The 15,740-nt window shown below is 56.6% G+C and overlaps 9 protein-coding genes across 9 annotated transcripts; 6 read left to right on the top strand and 3 right to left on the bottom strand.

Annotated features, from left to right (window-relative positions):
- Positions 1–955: 955 nt before the first annotated feature.
- PHYSODRAFT_510105 (hypothetical protein) lies at positions 956–1,447 on the top strand (the record flags this gene model as incomplete). The annotated part of the gene is made up of 1 exon (XM_009531617.1): positions 956–1,447. A coding segment is annotated over one exon (492 nt), but the record flags the coding sequence as incomplete, so codon positions are not given.
- Positions 1,440–1,649, top strand: PHYSODRAFT_409628 (hypothetical protein; the record flags this gene model as incomplete). The annotated part of the gene is made up of 1 exon (XM_009531616.1): positions 1,440–1,649. A coding segment is annotated over one exon (210 nt), but the record flags the coding sequence as incomplete, so codon positions are not given.
- A 197-nt stretch (positions 1,650–1,846) lies between these two features.
- Positions 1,847–2,380, top strand: PHYSODRAFT_506891 (hypothetical protein; the record flags this gene model as incomplete). Its single annotated transcript, XM_009531615.1, has 2 exons — positions 1,847–1,935; positions 2,008–2,380. 2 exons carry the CDS (start codon positions 1,847–1,849, stop codon positions 2,378–2,380), a joined length of 462 nt encoding a protein of 153 aa, XP_009529910.1.
- On the bottom strand, positions 2,367–2,917 carry PHYSODRAFT_354868 (hypothetical protein). Its single transcript, XM_009531614.1, has 2 exons — positions 2,468–2,917; positions 2,367–2,403 (listed from the first exon to the last, which is right to left on the bottom strand). Exons 1-2 carry the CDS (start codon positions 2,783–2,785, stop codon positions 2,386–2,388), a joined length of 336 nt encoding a protein of 111 aa, XP_009529909.1. The 5' UTR covers positions 2,786–2,917; the 3' UTR covers positions 2,367–2,385.
- A 2,362-nt stretch (positions 2,918–5,279) lies between these two features.
- Positions 5,280–8,066, top strand: PHYSODRAFT_334344 (hypothetical protein; the record flags this gene model as incomplete). The annotated part of the gene is made up of 5 exons (XM_009531613.1): positions 5,280–5,405; positions 5,475–5,993; positions 6,081–7,461; positions 7,537–7,793; positions 7,869–8,066. 5 exons carry the CDS (start codon positions 5,280–5,282, stop codon positions 8,064–8,066), a joined length of 2,481 nt encoding a protein of 826 aa, XP_009529908.1.
- Positions 8,067–8,484: 418 nt separating this feature from the next.
- Positions 8,485–10,219, top strand: PHYSODRAFT_506174 (hypothetical protein; the record flags this gene model as incomplete). The annotated part of the gene is made up of 2 exons (XM_009531612.1): positions 8,485–8,592; positions 8,678–10,219. 2 exons carry the CDS (start codon positions 8,485–8,487, stop codon positions 10,217–10,219), a joined length of 1,650 nt encoding a protein of 549 aa, XP_009529907.1.
- A 316-nt stretch (positions 10,220–10,535) lies between these two features.
- Positions 10,536–11,924, bottom strand: PHYSODRAFT_334342 (hypothetical protein; the record flags this gene model as incomplete). Its single annotated transcript, XM_009531611.1, has 1 exon — positions 10,536–11,924. The coding sequence occupies one exon, from the start codon at positions 11,922–11,924 to the stop codon at positions 10,536–10,538; it is 1,389 nt and encodes a 462-aa protein (XP_009529906.1).
- Positions 11,925–12,965: 1,041 nt separating this feature from the next.
- On the top strand, positions 12,966–13,991 carry PHYSODRAFT_286443 (hypothetical protein). The gene is made up of 3 exons (XM_009531610.1): positions 12,966–13,035; positions 13,145–13,237; positions 13,335–13,991. The coding sequence occupies exons 1-3, from the start codon at positions 12,990–12,992 to the stop codon at positions 13,946–13,948; spliced, it is 753 nt and encodes a 250-aa protein (XP_009529905.1). The 5' UTR covers positions 12,966–12,989; the 3' UTR covers positions 13,949–13,991.
- Positions 13,992–14,086: 95 nt separating this feature from the next.
- PHYSODRAFT_316227 (hypothetical protein) lies at positions 14,087–15,719 on the bottom strand (the record flags this gene model as incomplete). The annotated part of the gene is made up of 4 exons (XM_009531609.1): positions 14,087–14,416; positions 14,496–14,952; positions 15,307–15,423; positions 15,523–15,719. The coding sequence occupies 4 exons, from the start codon at positions 15,717–15,719 to the stop codon at positions 14,087–14,089; spliced, it is 1,101 nt and encodes a 366-aa protein (XP_009529904.1).
- Positions 15,720–15,740: the final 21 nt, after the last annotated feature.

Genomic DNA, 15,740 nt, shown 5'->3' with positions numbered 1-15,740 from the left:
CTGTCTAGGTGCATCTGTTTGGGGGAGCCGCGATAAGAGGTGATCCACTGTTCGCGAAACCAATTGTGACAATTGCTGGCGTTTTTACTCGAGTTGAGTATTGCTCGCAACGTATCCAGCAGCTCAACTGCGTTGGTGTGAGGGGCCAAATGGGGTCGTCACTCGAGGCGCGTGGCAACGAGAGCTTCTCCTACACGGCGGCGACGCCTGCCAGCCACCAAGGCCTAGCAACGCCGCTCTCCATATGCCGCACGTCATCGTCCTGCTGCTCCGGTCAACGGTGCGCGGCGCGCTTCGCAGCGGGGAGAGGCTGCGTCTTTTTTTCGCGCTCGCATGGCACAACTGCAACTTGTGCGGCCGCAAGCGAGCCAAGCAGACACGCGAAGTGCAGGTGCACGCTGCGGCAAGCCAACCCGCCCCGCTCAGTCTGAGCCTCAGCCGGCGCGAGCGATGTGGTGCAGCGTCTCGCTGCGGACTGAAAGGACCAGGTTTCCGCAGCGCCGGCAGCGTCTCGGGCGCCCGATTGAATGGCCGCAATCGAACACGCCCGGCGGCAACACGAGCGCGAGGAAGCCGCGTCTGACATGAGCCATGCGGTGAATCCATCCAAGCGCAGGCAAAACCAGTGCGCTGCCCGACGAAAACGGACAAACTACCATCAATACCTAAAAACCTGACACGTGTATACAAACTATACAACGGCCACCCAACACCACACAGCAGCACCCAACTAGGTACGATATGCACAAAGGATTGGTACGCTAGCACAGCCAGCCATCCCACCAGCACCTTAAAGCGCCCTTCATACTTCGAAAGCCTAAGAAACAAGTACTCGCCGCACCTTGCCGTCCTACTACCCATCGCCATGCCACGAGCTCTCCTCTGGACTCCTCTCGCAATCGGTTTTTCCAACAAAGACGCCAGCATCTTGCTGTAGACGATCAAGCCTTCCAAGGTTACCAAGAGCGAGTTAGTTCCGTGCACCGTGTGCACCGTGGCCGAGCCGCATAACATGCGCTACCGGCTTCGTCGCTGTAGCTGCCGGTCCTGCACTGAGGAAGCTCCCTACGCCAAGTGCCCTTGGCGGGCTAAGACGCTCCACTGTGAGAAGGTTGACCACGTCGACATCTACGAAACAAGCAAGCATGTCACCGCGATGCGCACTGCCCCCGAACCACGGCTCACGTCGGAAATGAAGGTGGTCGCGCGGGAGATGACGGCCCAAGGACTGAAGCCGGTTCGTATCCGGAATGCTATCCTGCGCAAGTTTAACCTGGCTGCTGAGGAGCTACCAGCGCTGTCCAAAATCCAGCGCTTTTGTCAGTACTACGCGAGCACGAAGCTCGCAGCGCAAGCAGGAGCATTTCACGGAGATGTTCGTCGCGCTGCAGCAGATCTACAAGCGGGTGATTGGCAAACAACTTCTGATCAAGATGGTCATGGGTGACGCTGACGACGCGCAGTTCAACGGGGTGGAGCGTGTGTTTGGTGAGAGTGCTGAGGTAAAATACCTCATGTGCTTTTATCATGTCGTTGCGAAAGTATTTGAGAAGACACGTGCTCTGCAGCCTTCTCACGCTAAGCTGGTGATGACTGGGGTCTACGACATGCACTTCTCTCTCAGCGAGGCCGAGTTCCTCACCACGAAAGCGCGAGTGCTGGGAGAGTGGGCTGAAGTGCCTGAGCTGGCCACATTTGTCACCTACTTCAAGGCGCAATGGCTCGCTGGACGCTACACGCACTGGCAGGTTTACACACGCCGCGGGGCTGGGCAACTACAAACAACCCTGTCGAACAGTATAACAGGACAATCAAGCGTCAGTACACGCTTCACACCAAACTCAAGATGGGGGCTCTTCTGGGGCAGTTTCTTACCTGCTGCACCGCCGAGAGTTTAAGCGACAAGCCCTTCGCAACCGAGGCGACGATCCCCAAGTCTCTGGTCCGGCGCAGCAAGGAACTCGCGGCTGCAAAGCTGCTGCATGAGTATTCTCCCTGTCGAGCCAGCATCGCGTTTCTGCTCGATGAAGATGCTGATACGCGCCCTCCGGCTGACTGCGTGCGCGTTTTTTCAAAGCCATGCCCTCGCATCTTCGATCCCGAGGTGGGTCGGACGCACGAAGCAATCATGGTAACGGCCCAGCAGGGTGTGCACCTGGCCCGTATGGAAGTGGAGGGAATGCCGTCGACTGGGTGGACGGTCAACACGTCCTCGCGTTCATGCAGCTGCCGCTTCTTCCAGAAGTATGCTGCTTGCATCCACCTGACTCACGCACTCTCTATCCGTGGTCTTCTCCGCAGTGGCAAGCGTGCTACGCGCGGCTCGAACAAAGCCCGTCGAATGCAGAGCGAGACACAAGCCCCAGGCCGTCCCGCATAAAATGGCTACGCACTAGACAAAAACTAAGCAATACACATTCAGTTTAGTAATGAGAACTATCATAGGAACTTCAGACAGTAGACTCACCGTAGCTAGGCGTGCACACATACCACGCGGGGCTGCAGCAAGCCGTCGCCACTGCGTAGCCGCCCCACAAACCACCTTGCACAGCTCTGTCGCAGCCGCTCCTGCAAGAGCGCTACCTGCTGCACCGCCTGCTCCAGCTGCACGTTTCCTCCGACCGAGGCAGCGACTCTCTGCGTCCACGTCGTCAGCTTTGAGGCACGCAGCCACGTCCAGCCCCACTTCGCGTTCCAGGAAGCCCGCAGTGTCGTCACGCCGGCCCTTCTCACCTCCACCGGGAGCGGAGAGCACTTCTGCACGTCCGCGGTGGTGACACTCCATCACGAGATGCCCTTGAACGCCCTGCAGAAGACAAAGCAACACATAGCACTTCTGTTAGCACGTTTCATCATTAACACGTTACTGGTCCTTCTTCGTACCGTAGAGAGGGAGCTTCAGCGCCACCACAGGTCCTTCTACGGCGCTCCATCCCTCCGTACAGATCGATCTCTTTCCTGCCTGCACTGCTGCGTTGCGGGGCCTGATGTGGCTGAGAGAATGTGTGACAGGTGGCGGAAAGTTGCGAATTTGCAACTTAAGTGCTAACTTGAAGTTGCTATTTGAGGTTCTGGTTGCACATTATGGCTGTCGTCCTTTTGTCGACCCGGACTCGGATTTCTCCTTTCTCTGCAATGGTGCTGATGTGGGTATTTCTGACATAATCTTTGGATATTTTTCGTATTTAGTCACGAAAAATTGCTTCGGTGGGGCTTGCCTGCTGCTGCTCGACAGGCCGGCAGCCTGGCGCACTCGTCCGCCCGGCGGCGGTGGCATCGCCACGCTGCCGCGGCGTGCAGCCACCTCGCCTGTCCGTACGCGTCCCGAGTCGATCACAGCGAGCACGTGCCACTTCCGCTCGACATGGCGGTACCATTAGTAGCCGGATCTGAACTGGCGAGCGGCTCCCCGCTCAAATCGATATAAGGGGGATGTGCCCTGTGGGGTGGGGCTATTCGTCTCGACAAGAGTTGCATGGTGTGAACCACACCGTACCACAGTGCTGCACACCAGTGGTGTCACCACCCAACGCAAACCTTTTTGCCGTCGCTGCCAGGACGCCAACAGTATGCAACTCGCACGCACACAGATGTATTTGTGCGTATTATCTTGCTTGTTTGGTTTTATACAAGCCGACTAGGTTCGAAGGGTGCGCTCTTACTTTCGAGGGATGATCGGTTTGGAATTGGAGACTTCAACTTGCCACAAATTTTGAGTTGCATTTGATACTGTACTCAAAAGTCGTGTAATGGTTTCTCCCTCAGCTGAACTTCACGAGTGCTGTAAAACATGAACAGATTCACTTGTGTCGAGCATTCGTAAGACAGTTTGACGACAAATCAAATTTAGCCATGTGATTGGCTAATATTATGCGTGGTGTTGTCCGTGTGCCCTTGGCCGGGCCGTCTGCGTCGCCGTCGTGGCATGCACCAGCAACGGATAGCCGTACTGACGAGCAGAATCGGCAGCATGAACGTGTATTTGTTTCGTTTTCGATTTCGTAGTAATGTGAAGTGCATCACAGTTATTTGGCCTAACTAGCGACCTACTAAATGCCAGGTCCTTCAAATGAAAGTGTGTATTATACATATTTTATGAGGCCCGAGGAGCTCTTCCATGAAGCCGCGTAGTCGGCGTAAGTAGGGAGATGCCCTTCGGAGGACACGACGCGGTTCGTACACGGAGAACTGAATTGTGCTTGAGCGTACATTGAATAGCAAACGAGTAGAATGTACGCTCGAGCACTCTCTAGAAACTTGTCAACAAAGCCGAAACGGAAACACTACGTAGATTCAAGCTTAGCAGACAGCAATAGACTGGCGCGGTTATAAGCGCTCTAGATTTCAGAATCGCTGCCTCTTATGCTACGTAACTAACCCCGTTATTGAAGGAAGGCTTGCCCGCATCATGATACGTACAATGCAACCTGACAGTACGAAAACTCCTACAATATTTCCCTCCTGACACTATTCCTGTTGTGTTTGGGCACGGCGCGGCGAGGAAGGGTGGAGGTTGAAAGCAGTTGAGGGGGCGAAGCTGGTGTAGTGTAGTGTCGTTGAGGTGATGCTTGGGGTTCGAGGCAAATTGAAAAGTGAGATTGAGACTTAGAGGTAAAGACAGCTATCACTGCGAGACTGGCTGGCAGCAGAGGAGCTCTGCTGTCGAATCTCGGGCCCCATACACTACAAGTAATAGATCTAGAGCGCCTACAGCGCACCTCTGAATCTTGTACTTCGGCGGTGCGAGTAATCCCGTGCCGGCCGCATCAGAGTCGAGTGCTCGGTCAACGCATCCAGCTTCTCCGTTCGGACGGAGGCATTTTGTTCACAAAGAGAGATTCGCTTGCCTGTGGCAAGCTGCGAAAACGCAAGGAGTGCGGCGCAATCCTTACAATTCCTTACCATCCAGGCACTGAAAAGCTCTGGGCGTGGCATTTTAAGAGCAACAGGTCACAACAGCCTTAGCGCTAAGGCTTCACGCAACGCCTGGCGCGGCCGCCGTGGCTGCAGCTAGAATATCATCCTGTCAGTAGTGGTCACTACTGACCAATTCAATGATGCGCTCTTCTTTAGTGTCCACCAAGTCTATCTTGATATACACTACTTACCAGTCTGCGACTACCGTAGGACTTTGAATCGAATTCTTTGATATGAATACCAGCCAGCGACTACCGTGAGGACTTTGATACATGGCATTGAAGTCCGAAAGATTTGACAATGGCTACACTTGTATTTTACCGTGAAGCGTTGCGATCACCACATAAATTACGAGTTCTCGTATGGCGCCCAGCCTAGAGGCCAGGACGGCGCGCGCAGCCGGCGGCGCTGCATCGACCAACCAGGCCGAGATTGACCTGTCCTCCCCGCTGTTTAACGCCGCGCGGTATCTTGCTGTCACGCACGCGGTACTGTATGCTGCTGCCCCCCATGGTGCTGTACTGCGGCTAATCGATCCGCATTTCGCCTGCTGCCAGAGCACGAGCTTCTCTGAGCTGCAGACGGCGCTCGCAGAGCTGCGCAAGACCACGTCCGACAAGACCGCGCAGCTCAAGGCGCTGGTGAGCGCGCACTTCGACCAGTACTTGAGCTGCCATGAGGCTGTCCGTGCCTTGGCTGCGGACGTGAGCGCGCACCAGCAAGAGACCGAGGCGCTAGTGGGCGACATGCAGAATTTGACTCGTGTGGCTGATGCATCCCTCGCTGTGATGCTGCAACGAGCGAGGGAGCAGCGGCGGATCCGCCACACGCTAGCGGTGCTGGCTCGCCTACGGCCTATCCTCGAGTTGACAAGCAAGATGAAAGCAAGTCTGCGCGTCCAGGACTACGAAACGCTGGCGGTGGACTACGCCCGGTTGAAGTACCAAAGCGGCAAGATTGCGAACCTTGCTGCGCCCTTAAAGCGTGTGGTGACTGCTGGCCACGACATTGCGGCGACCGCCAACACGGAGCTGCTCAAACGACTTGAGGACATGTCTGCATCAGTGGCTGATCAGGTACGTTGCTATTCACGACATGCTCTTCAAGTTTGATGCCTATCTAATCATGCGGTGCTCGTTTTGAATGTGTTTGCTTCCTTCCAGAAGCGCGCGATTGACGTGCTTACAGCACTGGGGCTGGTAGAGAAGCCCATTCTAACCTGCCTTACCAAGCAGTTTGAATACTTGGAACGGAAGCTGGCGGAGATCGACACGCAGGAAGATGGCCAGATCACCAGTGAAGACGTCATGAAGGAGTGTGTTGCTATCGCGGCTCGGTTTCGGAGCGGACTCTGGGGCTTCATTTGCGAGCTGTTCAAGACCCCAGCGGGTAGTGCTGCGGCGACGAGCAATGCTATCACGTCCGTTGAGGCTGAGCGCGTGCAGCAGCAAGCATGGAGCATTCTGTCGAAGTGTGCTGGTTTGCTGGAGCAGCATGCATCACCGCCCTCCGCATTACGTCTCAAGTTACTGACAGAAGCCTTCCACCAACTTCGATGTTTAAGGAAATGCCCCAATGCTGCAACGTTGAACATCAATATCGAGCAGCTCAACGAGATTTTCTGCGATAAGTTCCGGACGGCGGTCACGCTAGGCTATCTGGACAAGGTGTGCCAGTCCGCGAGATCGGAGCTGCTTGCCGAGTATTTTGAACCAGTTGTCATGGTTCTTCCGTCTCTTTCAAGCGAAATTGCGCTGGGAACGCCCAGTTCATCCGCGCTCACCCCCGTGATGTCAACTGCCCCACGAACGAAGGTCCAGCGCGTGATAATGGAGGCTCGACAGGCTTTTGATGTCATCAGGAATGCATCTACGATATCCTCCGAGTCCAAGGTTCTTCTCCATCGGCCGCTGGTGTTTACAACTTGCGCCACCGACGTTCTGCAGCGCTGGAATGGTATCTGGAAGGATGTGGGGCAAGTGTTGCTCGACGTTTTAGACATTGCGGACCGCACCAACAACAAGGGGACCACTACGCCAGCTTCTCCTGATACTGATGTTGACTTCCACTTCCGAACTCAGCTAGTTCAGGCCCTTGAAAAGCACTTGCGCGATATGCTGTCTGAGTTCCTTGACAAGGTGGTTGCTGCCTTTGTTGCGGAGATCAATCCACCTGTCCCGGTAGAAGCTTCGACTGCAGCCATGACTACCAACAACAACCAGAGCGGTGCACGCGTATGCATTTTGCTAGCAATTGTCGCGAACTGCGTCGACTTGCGCGAGAAATGCATTCGTATCGTGGATGGGTGGGTGGCGCAGCTAAAGTATGGTGATATTGACGAAGATGCCTACAAGAGCATGCTGGAGCACGGCCGCGCAGCTACTTCCGGCACGCGGGCCCTCTCCAATTTGGTGCAGAATGTGGAAACCAAGTGCATGGATATTTACTCGTCCACTCACGCAGAGCCACTTCAGCGTATTCTACGCGCCGGTGCAGCGGAAGAATCATTCCAGGCTCATAGCAGCGGCAGCAGTGGTGGAGGAGGTAGCCGACACAGCTCTCGCACAAATCGCTCGGGTAGTGTGGGGCTTTCAACACCTGCAGCACTGCAAGTCACAGCCTCCAGTCCCGTGAGCTCCGTGTCCATGCCTTCGGATCCCCGCCAATACGTGTTCAACGTGCTTCTGCAGCTCATCACACTGCGCAGCGAGGTCGAGATGAGCGTGGGAGACTATCCCCAATGCTGGGACTACATTCGCAGCGTCACGGACCCGCTGACGGCAGCACTTGCTGAGTTCCTGCAAAGCTCTGTGCGTGGTCTCGACAACGCTGCGGGCGCCTCAACCTCGACCATCGACGAGTGGAAGCGCAATCACGTAGGGACCAAGTTCACTGCGCGTGCGCTACGCATATGTACTGACCGCTATCTTGTTTTGCTGTGTCTGGTGTAGCTGCTCGTCGAAGCGCGCTTCTTCCAGTTAGCGCTGAGCGACCTCATGGCGGAGAGCACCAAGTCCCAGATCGAGGCCGTGGAGAAGCAGCTAGCGCAGGCCAAGTCGACGGAGCAGGCGACGAGCGCGGGCCACGCCACGCTACTCAACCAGATGAAGCACCAGACCAAGCTCTACCTCCTCGCACTGCAGCAGTGAGCGAGCAGGAAGAGAAGATCGCCATCCTATCGGTAACAATGCAGTTATCTTCCAGGACACTTGCTCACATCATAGCTCCCCCCTCCTCCAATCTCCCTTAGGCCCTATCACCTTGATACACCTGCAACTGACACACACGCGCTGCCTCCTTCTTCACCTCTGCGAGGTCCTTGCGCACGCAGCGCGCCAACCCCTTGGCCAACTCGGCAAATCAGCGCGACTTCAACTGGGGAGCGAATGGCGGTCAGTGATTGGCCGGATCAGATCGGATTTCCAGGGATTTTACGGAGAAGCGGGTAATCCCTCCTTTTGCAGTTTATCGTGAATTTTACGTAGGGAGGGGCGACATGTTTCAACCCCCGAAGAAGCTTTTTCCCATCACTCGACTTTAGACTTGAAGGCGGAACAGCGGACCAAGATGCACGTGCCGAGGACCTTGCTGCTCGCGGCAGCGCTGCTGGCGCTCAACGCGCCCGCTGCCGTGCACGCGCGCGCCATGGACGTGGACGAGTGGCCGTCCACGGAGGTGCGCGCCGCCTCCCGCCGCCTCCAAGATCGCTTTTGACATGTGTATCTAACCTTTTGCTTTCCTTCTGCGTGCATGTGCTTAGAGCGACCACACGAAGCTGCAGATCGTGCTGCCCGAGAAGCTCATGAAGAAGGACGGATACGCGCACAAGGACGCGCTGTTCGGCTACCCGGCGTACTCGATGGGCTCGCTGCAGACGCAGCTCGTGTACACGAGCGAGTCTGGCTGCGAGGAGATCAAGAACGGCGACTGGGATCCGCCCTTCGCCCTCATGCTGGACCGCGGCGACTGCCACTTCGTGGAGAAAGTGCGGCGCGCCCAGCACGCCGGCGCGCGCGCCGTGCTCATCGCAGACAACAAGTGTCTGTGCACCGATGTGGAGTGTCTGCGCGAGACGGGCGACGACTTCTGCGAGACGGTGCTGCCCTTCATGGCGGACGACGAGTCCGGCGGCGACATCTCCATCCCCAGCATGCTCATCCGCAAGAGCGACGGCGACGCGATCAAGCGCGAGATCGCGCAGAGCAAGGGTGTCAGCAACGTGATGGTCAAGTTCGACTGGGGGATCCCCTCGCCCGACGGCCGCGTGGAGTGGACGCTGTGGCAAAGCGCCTGGGATGACCAGTCGCTCTCAACGCTGGCCAACCTGGAGGAGATGATCACGGCGCTGGGAGACCGCGCGTTCTTCACGCCGCACTTTGTGTCGTACAACGGAACGAAGGTGGGTTGCCACGAAGACAGCGACCCGGGCACGTCGGCGTGTGGCAACATGTGCCTGAACAATGGCCGCTACTGTCTGCTAGACCCGTCTCCTTTCCACGACCGCTCGACTGGCGCGTCTGGAGCTGATGTGGTGGTGGAGAACCTGCGCCGCAAGTGCATTTGGAAGCTGGAGAGCAAGACGGACCCTGGTGTCGGCTTGAAGTGGTGGAAGTACGTGAAGGCTTCGGGTGAAGCCTGCGGCAAGGACGAGAACATTTTCCGTGAGCGATCCTGCGCCGAGAAGGTTATGAAGGAACTGAGCATTGACATCAAGGCGGTGGAAGAGTGCATGCAGCCCTACGGCGTCAATGTGGACGAAGTGAACCCGCTGCTTGAAGAGGAGCTGAAGGAACAGACGGCACTTCAGCTTCTGCGGCTTCCCGCGCTATACGTGGACGGCGTGCATGCCCGCGGCCGTGTGGACCCGACCAGCATTTTGGGCATGGTGTGTGCTGGATATGGTGTCCACGACCCGCCTGAGGTGTGCACATGCGCTAGCCAGTCGTCGGTGGGTCTGTTGGATTGCGTCAAGGTGGGAAGTCTCGCGAACGCAGCCGCCATCACGGCCAGTGGCGGCTACTCCTTTACGTCGCTGGTGGTTGTGCTGCTTGCCTTTGTGGGCATCGTGGCTGCCGGTGGCTTTGTCTACTGGCGCCGTACGCAGCGCCACATGCGCGACCAGGTGCGCAGCATTTTGGCTGAGTACATGCCGCTCGAGGACCAGTCGATGGACGACGACTACGATATGGAAGACGAGAGGTCTCGCATGCTGCACCCGGCGGAGCGTGCGGCCGCCAAGAGCCCTCGTGGCTACATGCCCTCGCGCGGCTTTCTAGAGGAAGATGAGGAAGAGGGCATGTAGACGCTCACGCACCAAGAGGTGGGCGAGGCTGAAAGCACGGTGTGTGTTATATCTTGCGCGCAGCCTACTGCCGTGAAAAAGTATCAAAGAAGAAGAGAGACGATAGCAGTAGGCGTGGAATGAACACGTTGTTTGGTCAAAAGCATTTATTGCCGCGAATCGAATATTGCAATCTGCTGTTAGTTTGCAGTTGTACGCTGCAGATCCACTTCCATGTTGACATTTTATTTGTAACAGCGTCGCTGTAGGTCAAATAACGAGTCGCGCTTGATGCAGCGACACGTACTTCCGTTTGCGAATATCCTTCAGCCTTTGCTCATTGTGTTGCCATCTGACGTCGAAGCTCCGTTGAAGAGATGTCGTTACGGAACGCGGACTCCGGCAGAGGGACAAAAAGGTGGCGGAACACGGACGGCACCGACTTCTCTAGCACTTCCTCAGCAGAAATGAAGCGGTTCTCCACCTTGTTATCAAAACGGCCAGCCACCACGAACGAGCAGTTCTTGCGGGCGATGTGGTCCAGCGCCAGCACCATCTTATGCTCGTCCATGTCGTAGTACTTCTTGTCCACGATGCGAACTGCCGTGTCAGCGCCAATGACGAACGCGCAGCCAGGGAGCAACTCGGCCTTCTGTCCAAAGAGCGTCGCATTCGTGACCAGTACAGGCCACGCCCCCAACCCCAAGGTGTTGTCGTGTGAAAACTGTACAACGCGCTTCGCGATAGTGGCCGACTCTATTGCGCCCTTGTCAGCATTAGATACCGCAAGCTCGAATGCCACCGGCAACTCCACCCCCGTTTGTGACTTCAGCACCTGCTGAGCTACGCGCGCGAGGTCGACGTGGCCCTTGTGCAGCGGGTTAAAAGACCCTGGCAGAATCAATCCGCGGAAGTCAAAGTCTCGGGTAGCAGTCGTCGTCATGGCAGCACCAGCAGCAGCTTCAACTTTACCATTTGCATTCTCCGGCAAAAATGCGACGCCCATCAATTGGCTCGATTTACCGCTGCAGATATCAAGCAGCGGATCACTGTCACTAGCGTCTTCTTCATCCGATGTCAACTTCACCAACGCATCGCTCCCAGTCTGTGCAGCCAGCAGCTCGTCACGGAAAGCACCACAGGTCTCCACGTCTACATCAGCCGCCTTGGCCAAAAGATATACGAGCCAGCGACTCACGATGTGGTCTTCCTCCGTCCTCGAGCGCCCCAACGTCTTGTCCAATTGAAGATGGTACGTTTCACACTGCGGCCGCAAGAGCGTAGACCCACGAGCCTGACACACGGACAAGAAGCACTCGTGCGGTCCCTTCTTGGGGTAATTGGTCGCCAATCCAGCTGTGCACGCGATGCCCAAGGACGCTCGGAAGCGCTTCAACGCGCTCGGCAGCAACGCTGCAGCCTGCGCGTCATCCTCTTCAGCCTCCTGACGCGTAATTTCGTTTGCCTGTTTCCACGCAGCCAGTGCCATACGCTCCGACGTCTCCGCCGAGCAGAACTTGAGCTTGGAGGAGGATGTCGAGGGCACCGAGCTCAGAAACGACTGCAGACTCGCGCGCGAGTAGGGCACAGCGAAGTGCAGCATGGTGGAGGAGCTGCCCGGCCGGAACAGGCTCTCGGCAACGGAGACGCCGCCGCCGGTCACCGCCGCCACCACCTTCACGTGCGGCTCGCGCGCGTACATGGCCGTCAGCAGGCGCTCGATCATGGACAGGGTTGCGAGATGGGGTTTTTCGAATTGGGAATAAACCATTTATTCCACCCACCCACCCGGGGTCGGGCTTTCTAGGGATGTTCATAAAACCCATCCACCCATTGACCAAGCGCTATTTATTAGTTTTTATACTCAATTTAACGCCAAATGCATGTAAAAACGCTAATATTTGAGGAAAGCCGAAGCTGAAATGATGTTCTGCAATTGTTATAGGACTCAAATCGAATGTTTAGACATTTATTTGTGTCTCTAGCCCGCTCATCACTTGCATTGGAGGCGCAGCGAACTCGAGTTTGGCTCACATCCGAATTCACTCTCCACCCCGCAAGCCGCTACCCGCCGCCCATAGCAACTACAACAGCAACTACAGTCATGCTGGCCCGCAACTCGCTCCGACTACCCAAGGCCGCTGCCCGCTGCACCAGCTCGTCCACGCCCGCGCGCGTACTACAGCAGACGCCCGCCACCTCGGGCGGCTCCGCCAAGACGAGCGTGCCGCCGGTCTCCCAGGGCGAGAAGGCCTGGTCGAGAAGGCCTGGTGCGACATCTACGGTGTGGACTACGAGAAGCAGATCCAGGAGGCGCTGCACGAGTCCCCGGCCGCCGCGCAGGGCTCCGCCAAGCAGGTCAACTACCCCACGTCCAGCGTGAACCCCGCTGCCAAGGCGCAGAGCAAGACCGATCTTAAAATGTGGCACCATAACCTATTTCAACTATTAATAATATCAACTGATATTAACCTAAGCCATTGCATGACTGCACTTGAAGGGTTAGGTTGTATTTATCCAAAACCCCGACCCACCCGACAGAATCGAAAAACCCACCCTTCCTTGCAAAAATATGGGGATTTTCACAACCCTGATTGATGGAGCTCGCCCTCGTGAAATGTGAAATGATACGCTCAAAAGTGTAAGCTGTACAAAATCATACTTTGAGAAGACTTTTGCATTGGCTAAAATAAAATGTATTTTGACCAATAGAAACGCACGCATCTCTTCTCCCCCCTTCGTTCGGTCAGATACGGCAAAAGATCACAGCGAGCAGCACCCGAGAAGCCCCATGTCGAGACGATACGACGGCCGCACGACTACCTTCTCGCCGGAAGGTGCGCAATGAACCTCCTATTTCATTTGGCCTCCAGTGATATCGTATCTCTACAGCAGCAACTGACACAGAGCGCGTGCAATTTGGATTGTCCTTTTATTGACGAGCAGGCCGCCTCTTCCAGGTGGAGTATGCCATGGAGGCCATTAACAACGCCGGCTCGGCCGTGGGTATCCTCGCGAAGGACGGCATCGTGATTGCAGGTCAGTGTGAAGCACGCTCACTGTGCGGTATATAAATCCTTAAGATCGTGCTAACCGAGTCGCGATCTTTTATTTTCTTCTTCTGTTTATTGCAAAGCGGAGAAGAAGACGGTGTCGAAGCTGCTGACGCCCAGCAAGACGAGCGAGAAGACCATCAAGCTGGACGACCACCTGATCTGCGCCGTCGCCGGCCTGACCTCTGACGCCAACATTCTGGTGAACTACGCGCGTCTGGCGGCGCAGCGCTACGAGCTCGCGTACCAGGAGAAGGAGCCGTGCGAGCAGTTGGTGCAGACCATTTGCAACTACAAGCAGGCCTACACGCAGTTCGGCGGCCAGCGCCCCTTCGGCGTGTCGTTCCTGTACGCTGGCTGGGACCGCCACCACGGCTTCCAGCTGTACCACAGCGACCCCAGTGGAAACTACGGTGGCTGGAAGGCCACCGCCATCGGCGCCAACAACCGCGCCGCCAAGAGCATGCTCAAGAGCGACTACGAAGAGGGCATGACGGTGGAGGAGGCACTGGCCTTCTCGGTGAAGGTCATGAACAAGACCATGGACTCGACCTCCCCCAGCGCAGAGAAGCTTGAGTTCACGACGGTCACGCGGAACGCCGAGGGCAAGATCGTGCACCGCCAGCTGACCCAGAAGGAGACGGAAGAGCTGCTGCAGAAGGCGGCTGCGGACACTGCCTCCTCGGGCGACATGTAAGCAGCATGTCTCTAAAGCAGTTTACTGGTGATAAGTGGGCATTGGTGCCGTAGCTTTTGAGGTTCGTCACAGAAATCTTTGGCAAGGATGCCTCACCAACTAATGAAAAGATCAAAACCAAGTTTTCATTAGTGCATCCTATATACCGCCTCCAGCTACGCCTGTAGATGCTTTGTTCGCTGCATCCGTTGCTGCACCGGAGGCGGTCTCGGCTACTTTATTGATTCCGTCTTCTGCTTTATTTTCGACGCGAGCAGCGCAGCTGGACAAGTCCGCCCCGCAAATCATGAACGTCACGACTAGAGCAAGTACAGCCAAGGCAAGTGTGCCGTAGATCCAGTATTTCACGTTCATCCACCAGTACGCATTCTTGAGCTTCTTAGCGGACTTTTCGTACTTCATGGCATCCTGCTGCAACTTAGTTGTTCGTGTGACCAACAACTCGATCTTCTCCCCACGCTCCATTAACTATCAACACAGAACAAAAAGCACTCATTTTCAGTTCTTCCGGAGCAACCAAGAAAGGATACACGAACACGAGACGCACCTGGTTGACGTTCTCAATCATCAGCGTCTTGACCCGTTCCATCTTCTGCCGCACTTGTGACAGGGGCGTCTCCAGCTTGTAGTTGTCGTACTTCTTCATGAGCGAGTCTAGCGTCGGATTGAAGGAGCTCATGGCGTAGGCCAGTGCGGTCTGTGCCTGCTGCTTGTACTTGGCCAGGAACATGGTCTGCACCTCGGCGAGCATCATGAACGCCACGTTCGCGTGCACCCGCTCCTCCGCCATGCACATGTACGTGATACCATCGTCGTAGAGAAAGAAGAAGTTGAACTCGTTGTACGGGAATACGCTCTTGGAGGCCGGGGCTGACGCACTAGGCTCGTGCTGCGCCAGGTGCTTCAGCACGGCGCGCGTGACCGTGGGGAAGTTGCCGCTCTGGTCCGTATGCTCGCACAACACGCTCTGTTGCCGCGCCACCAGCGTGTACACGATGGACATGCTGCGCTTCAGCTCCAGCACCGGCACCAACTTATGGCGAGCTGGGTGGTCGCACGTGCCGCTGCAAGTCGCGTTGATGACCTTTCGGGCATGACCGCCCGATCCAAAGCGTATCCGTCTCATTTTCGACCAATCAACTAGCGCCATGACATTGCTCGCCATTTCCAAGGCAAGGCAAGGCGTGACCAGCATGAGGAGGTCGCCGCGTCTCGGCATGGCGTCGCAGCTGCTCATCCTCACAGCATTAACGACCCTCCTGTGTCTCCCAAGCGCCTTTGCACATCAACCAGGCAGAAAACTCGCGGAGATGCCGTCAAAGCTGAAGCAGGGTGCGCGGAGTACAGCGGGCACGTACACCGCGACTGACGACGGCAACAACGACGGCTGCAACTCCTTGACCGGCCCATTCTGCGCGCACACGGGCTCCATGACCTTCTTCTCGTCGTACATGGCGCCCATCTCCCCCTTGGACCTGCAGCAAGAAGGCAGTGAAGTGTCTCGCCGCAGCGCCCCGACCAAGACCGAGGACGGCGTGGCCAAGTGGCAGCGGAAGAAGTGCTTCTTTCGGCACTTCTCCAGCAGCTGGATGGACAGCGGCGGCGACGCCAACGACCTCATGAGCCAGCAAGTGGCGAGCGTGGACGAGTGCGAGAAGTTGTGCTGCGAGCATCCTGGCTGCCAGTCGTTCACGTTCTGGCGCGGCCGCACGTGCTTCCTGCGCGCCAAGAGCAACACCCCGCGGCGGGACGGCGACTCCTTTTCAGGCATCCGCTTGACCTAAATGCCAGT

Source organism: Phytophthora sojae, assembly GCF_000149755.1.
Source record: "Phytophthora sojae unplaced genomic scaffold PHYSOscaffold_5, whole genome shotgun sequence".
NCBI classification, from domain to species: Eukaryota; Oomycota; class Peronosporomycetes; order Peronosporales; family Peronosporaceae; genus Phytophthora; species Phytophthora sojae.
The sequence above is the reverse complement of the archived record's forward strand: the minus strand, read 5'-3'. Positions and strand labels throughout refer to the sequence as shown.

Bases quoted from the DNA above. Each gene is read 5' to 3' on its own strand.
- PHYSODRAFT_354868 (XM_009531614.1), bottom strand. From the start codon at position 2,785: ATGGAGTGTCACCACCGCGGACGTGCAGAAGTGCTCTCCGCTCCCGGT.
- PHYSODRAFT_286443 (XM_009531610.1), top strand. From the start codon at position 12,990: ATGTCGAGACGATACGACGGCCGCACGACTACCTTCTCGCCGGAAG. The intron at 13,036-13,144 runs GTGCGCAATGAA...ATTGACGAGCAG, and splicing joins GACTACCTTCTCGCCGGAAG to GCCGCCTCTTCCAGGTGGAG. The intron at 13,238-13,334 runs GTCAGTGTGAAG...TTTATTGCAAAG, and splicing joins GGACGGCATCGTGATTGCAG to CGGAGAAGAAGACGGTGTCG.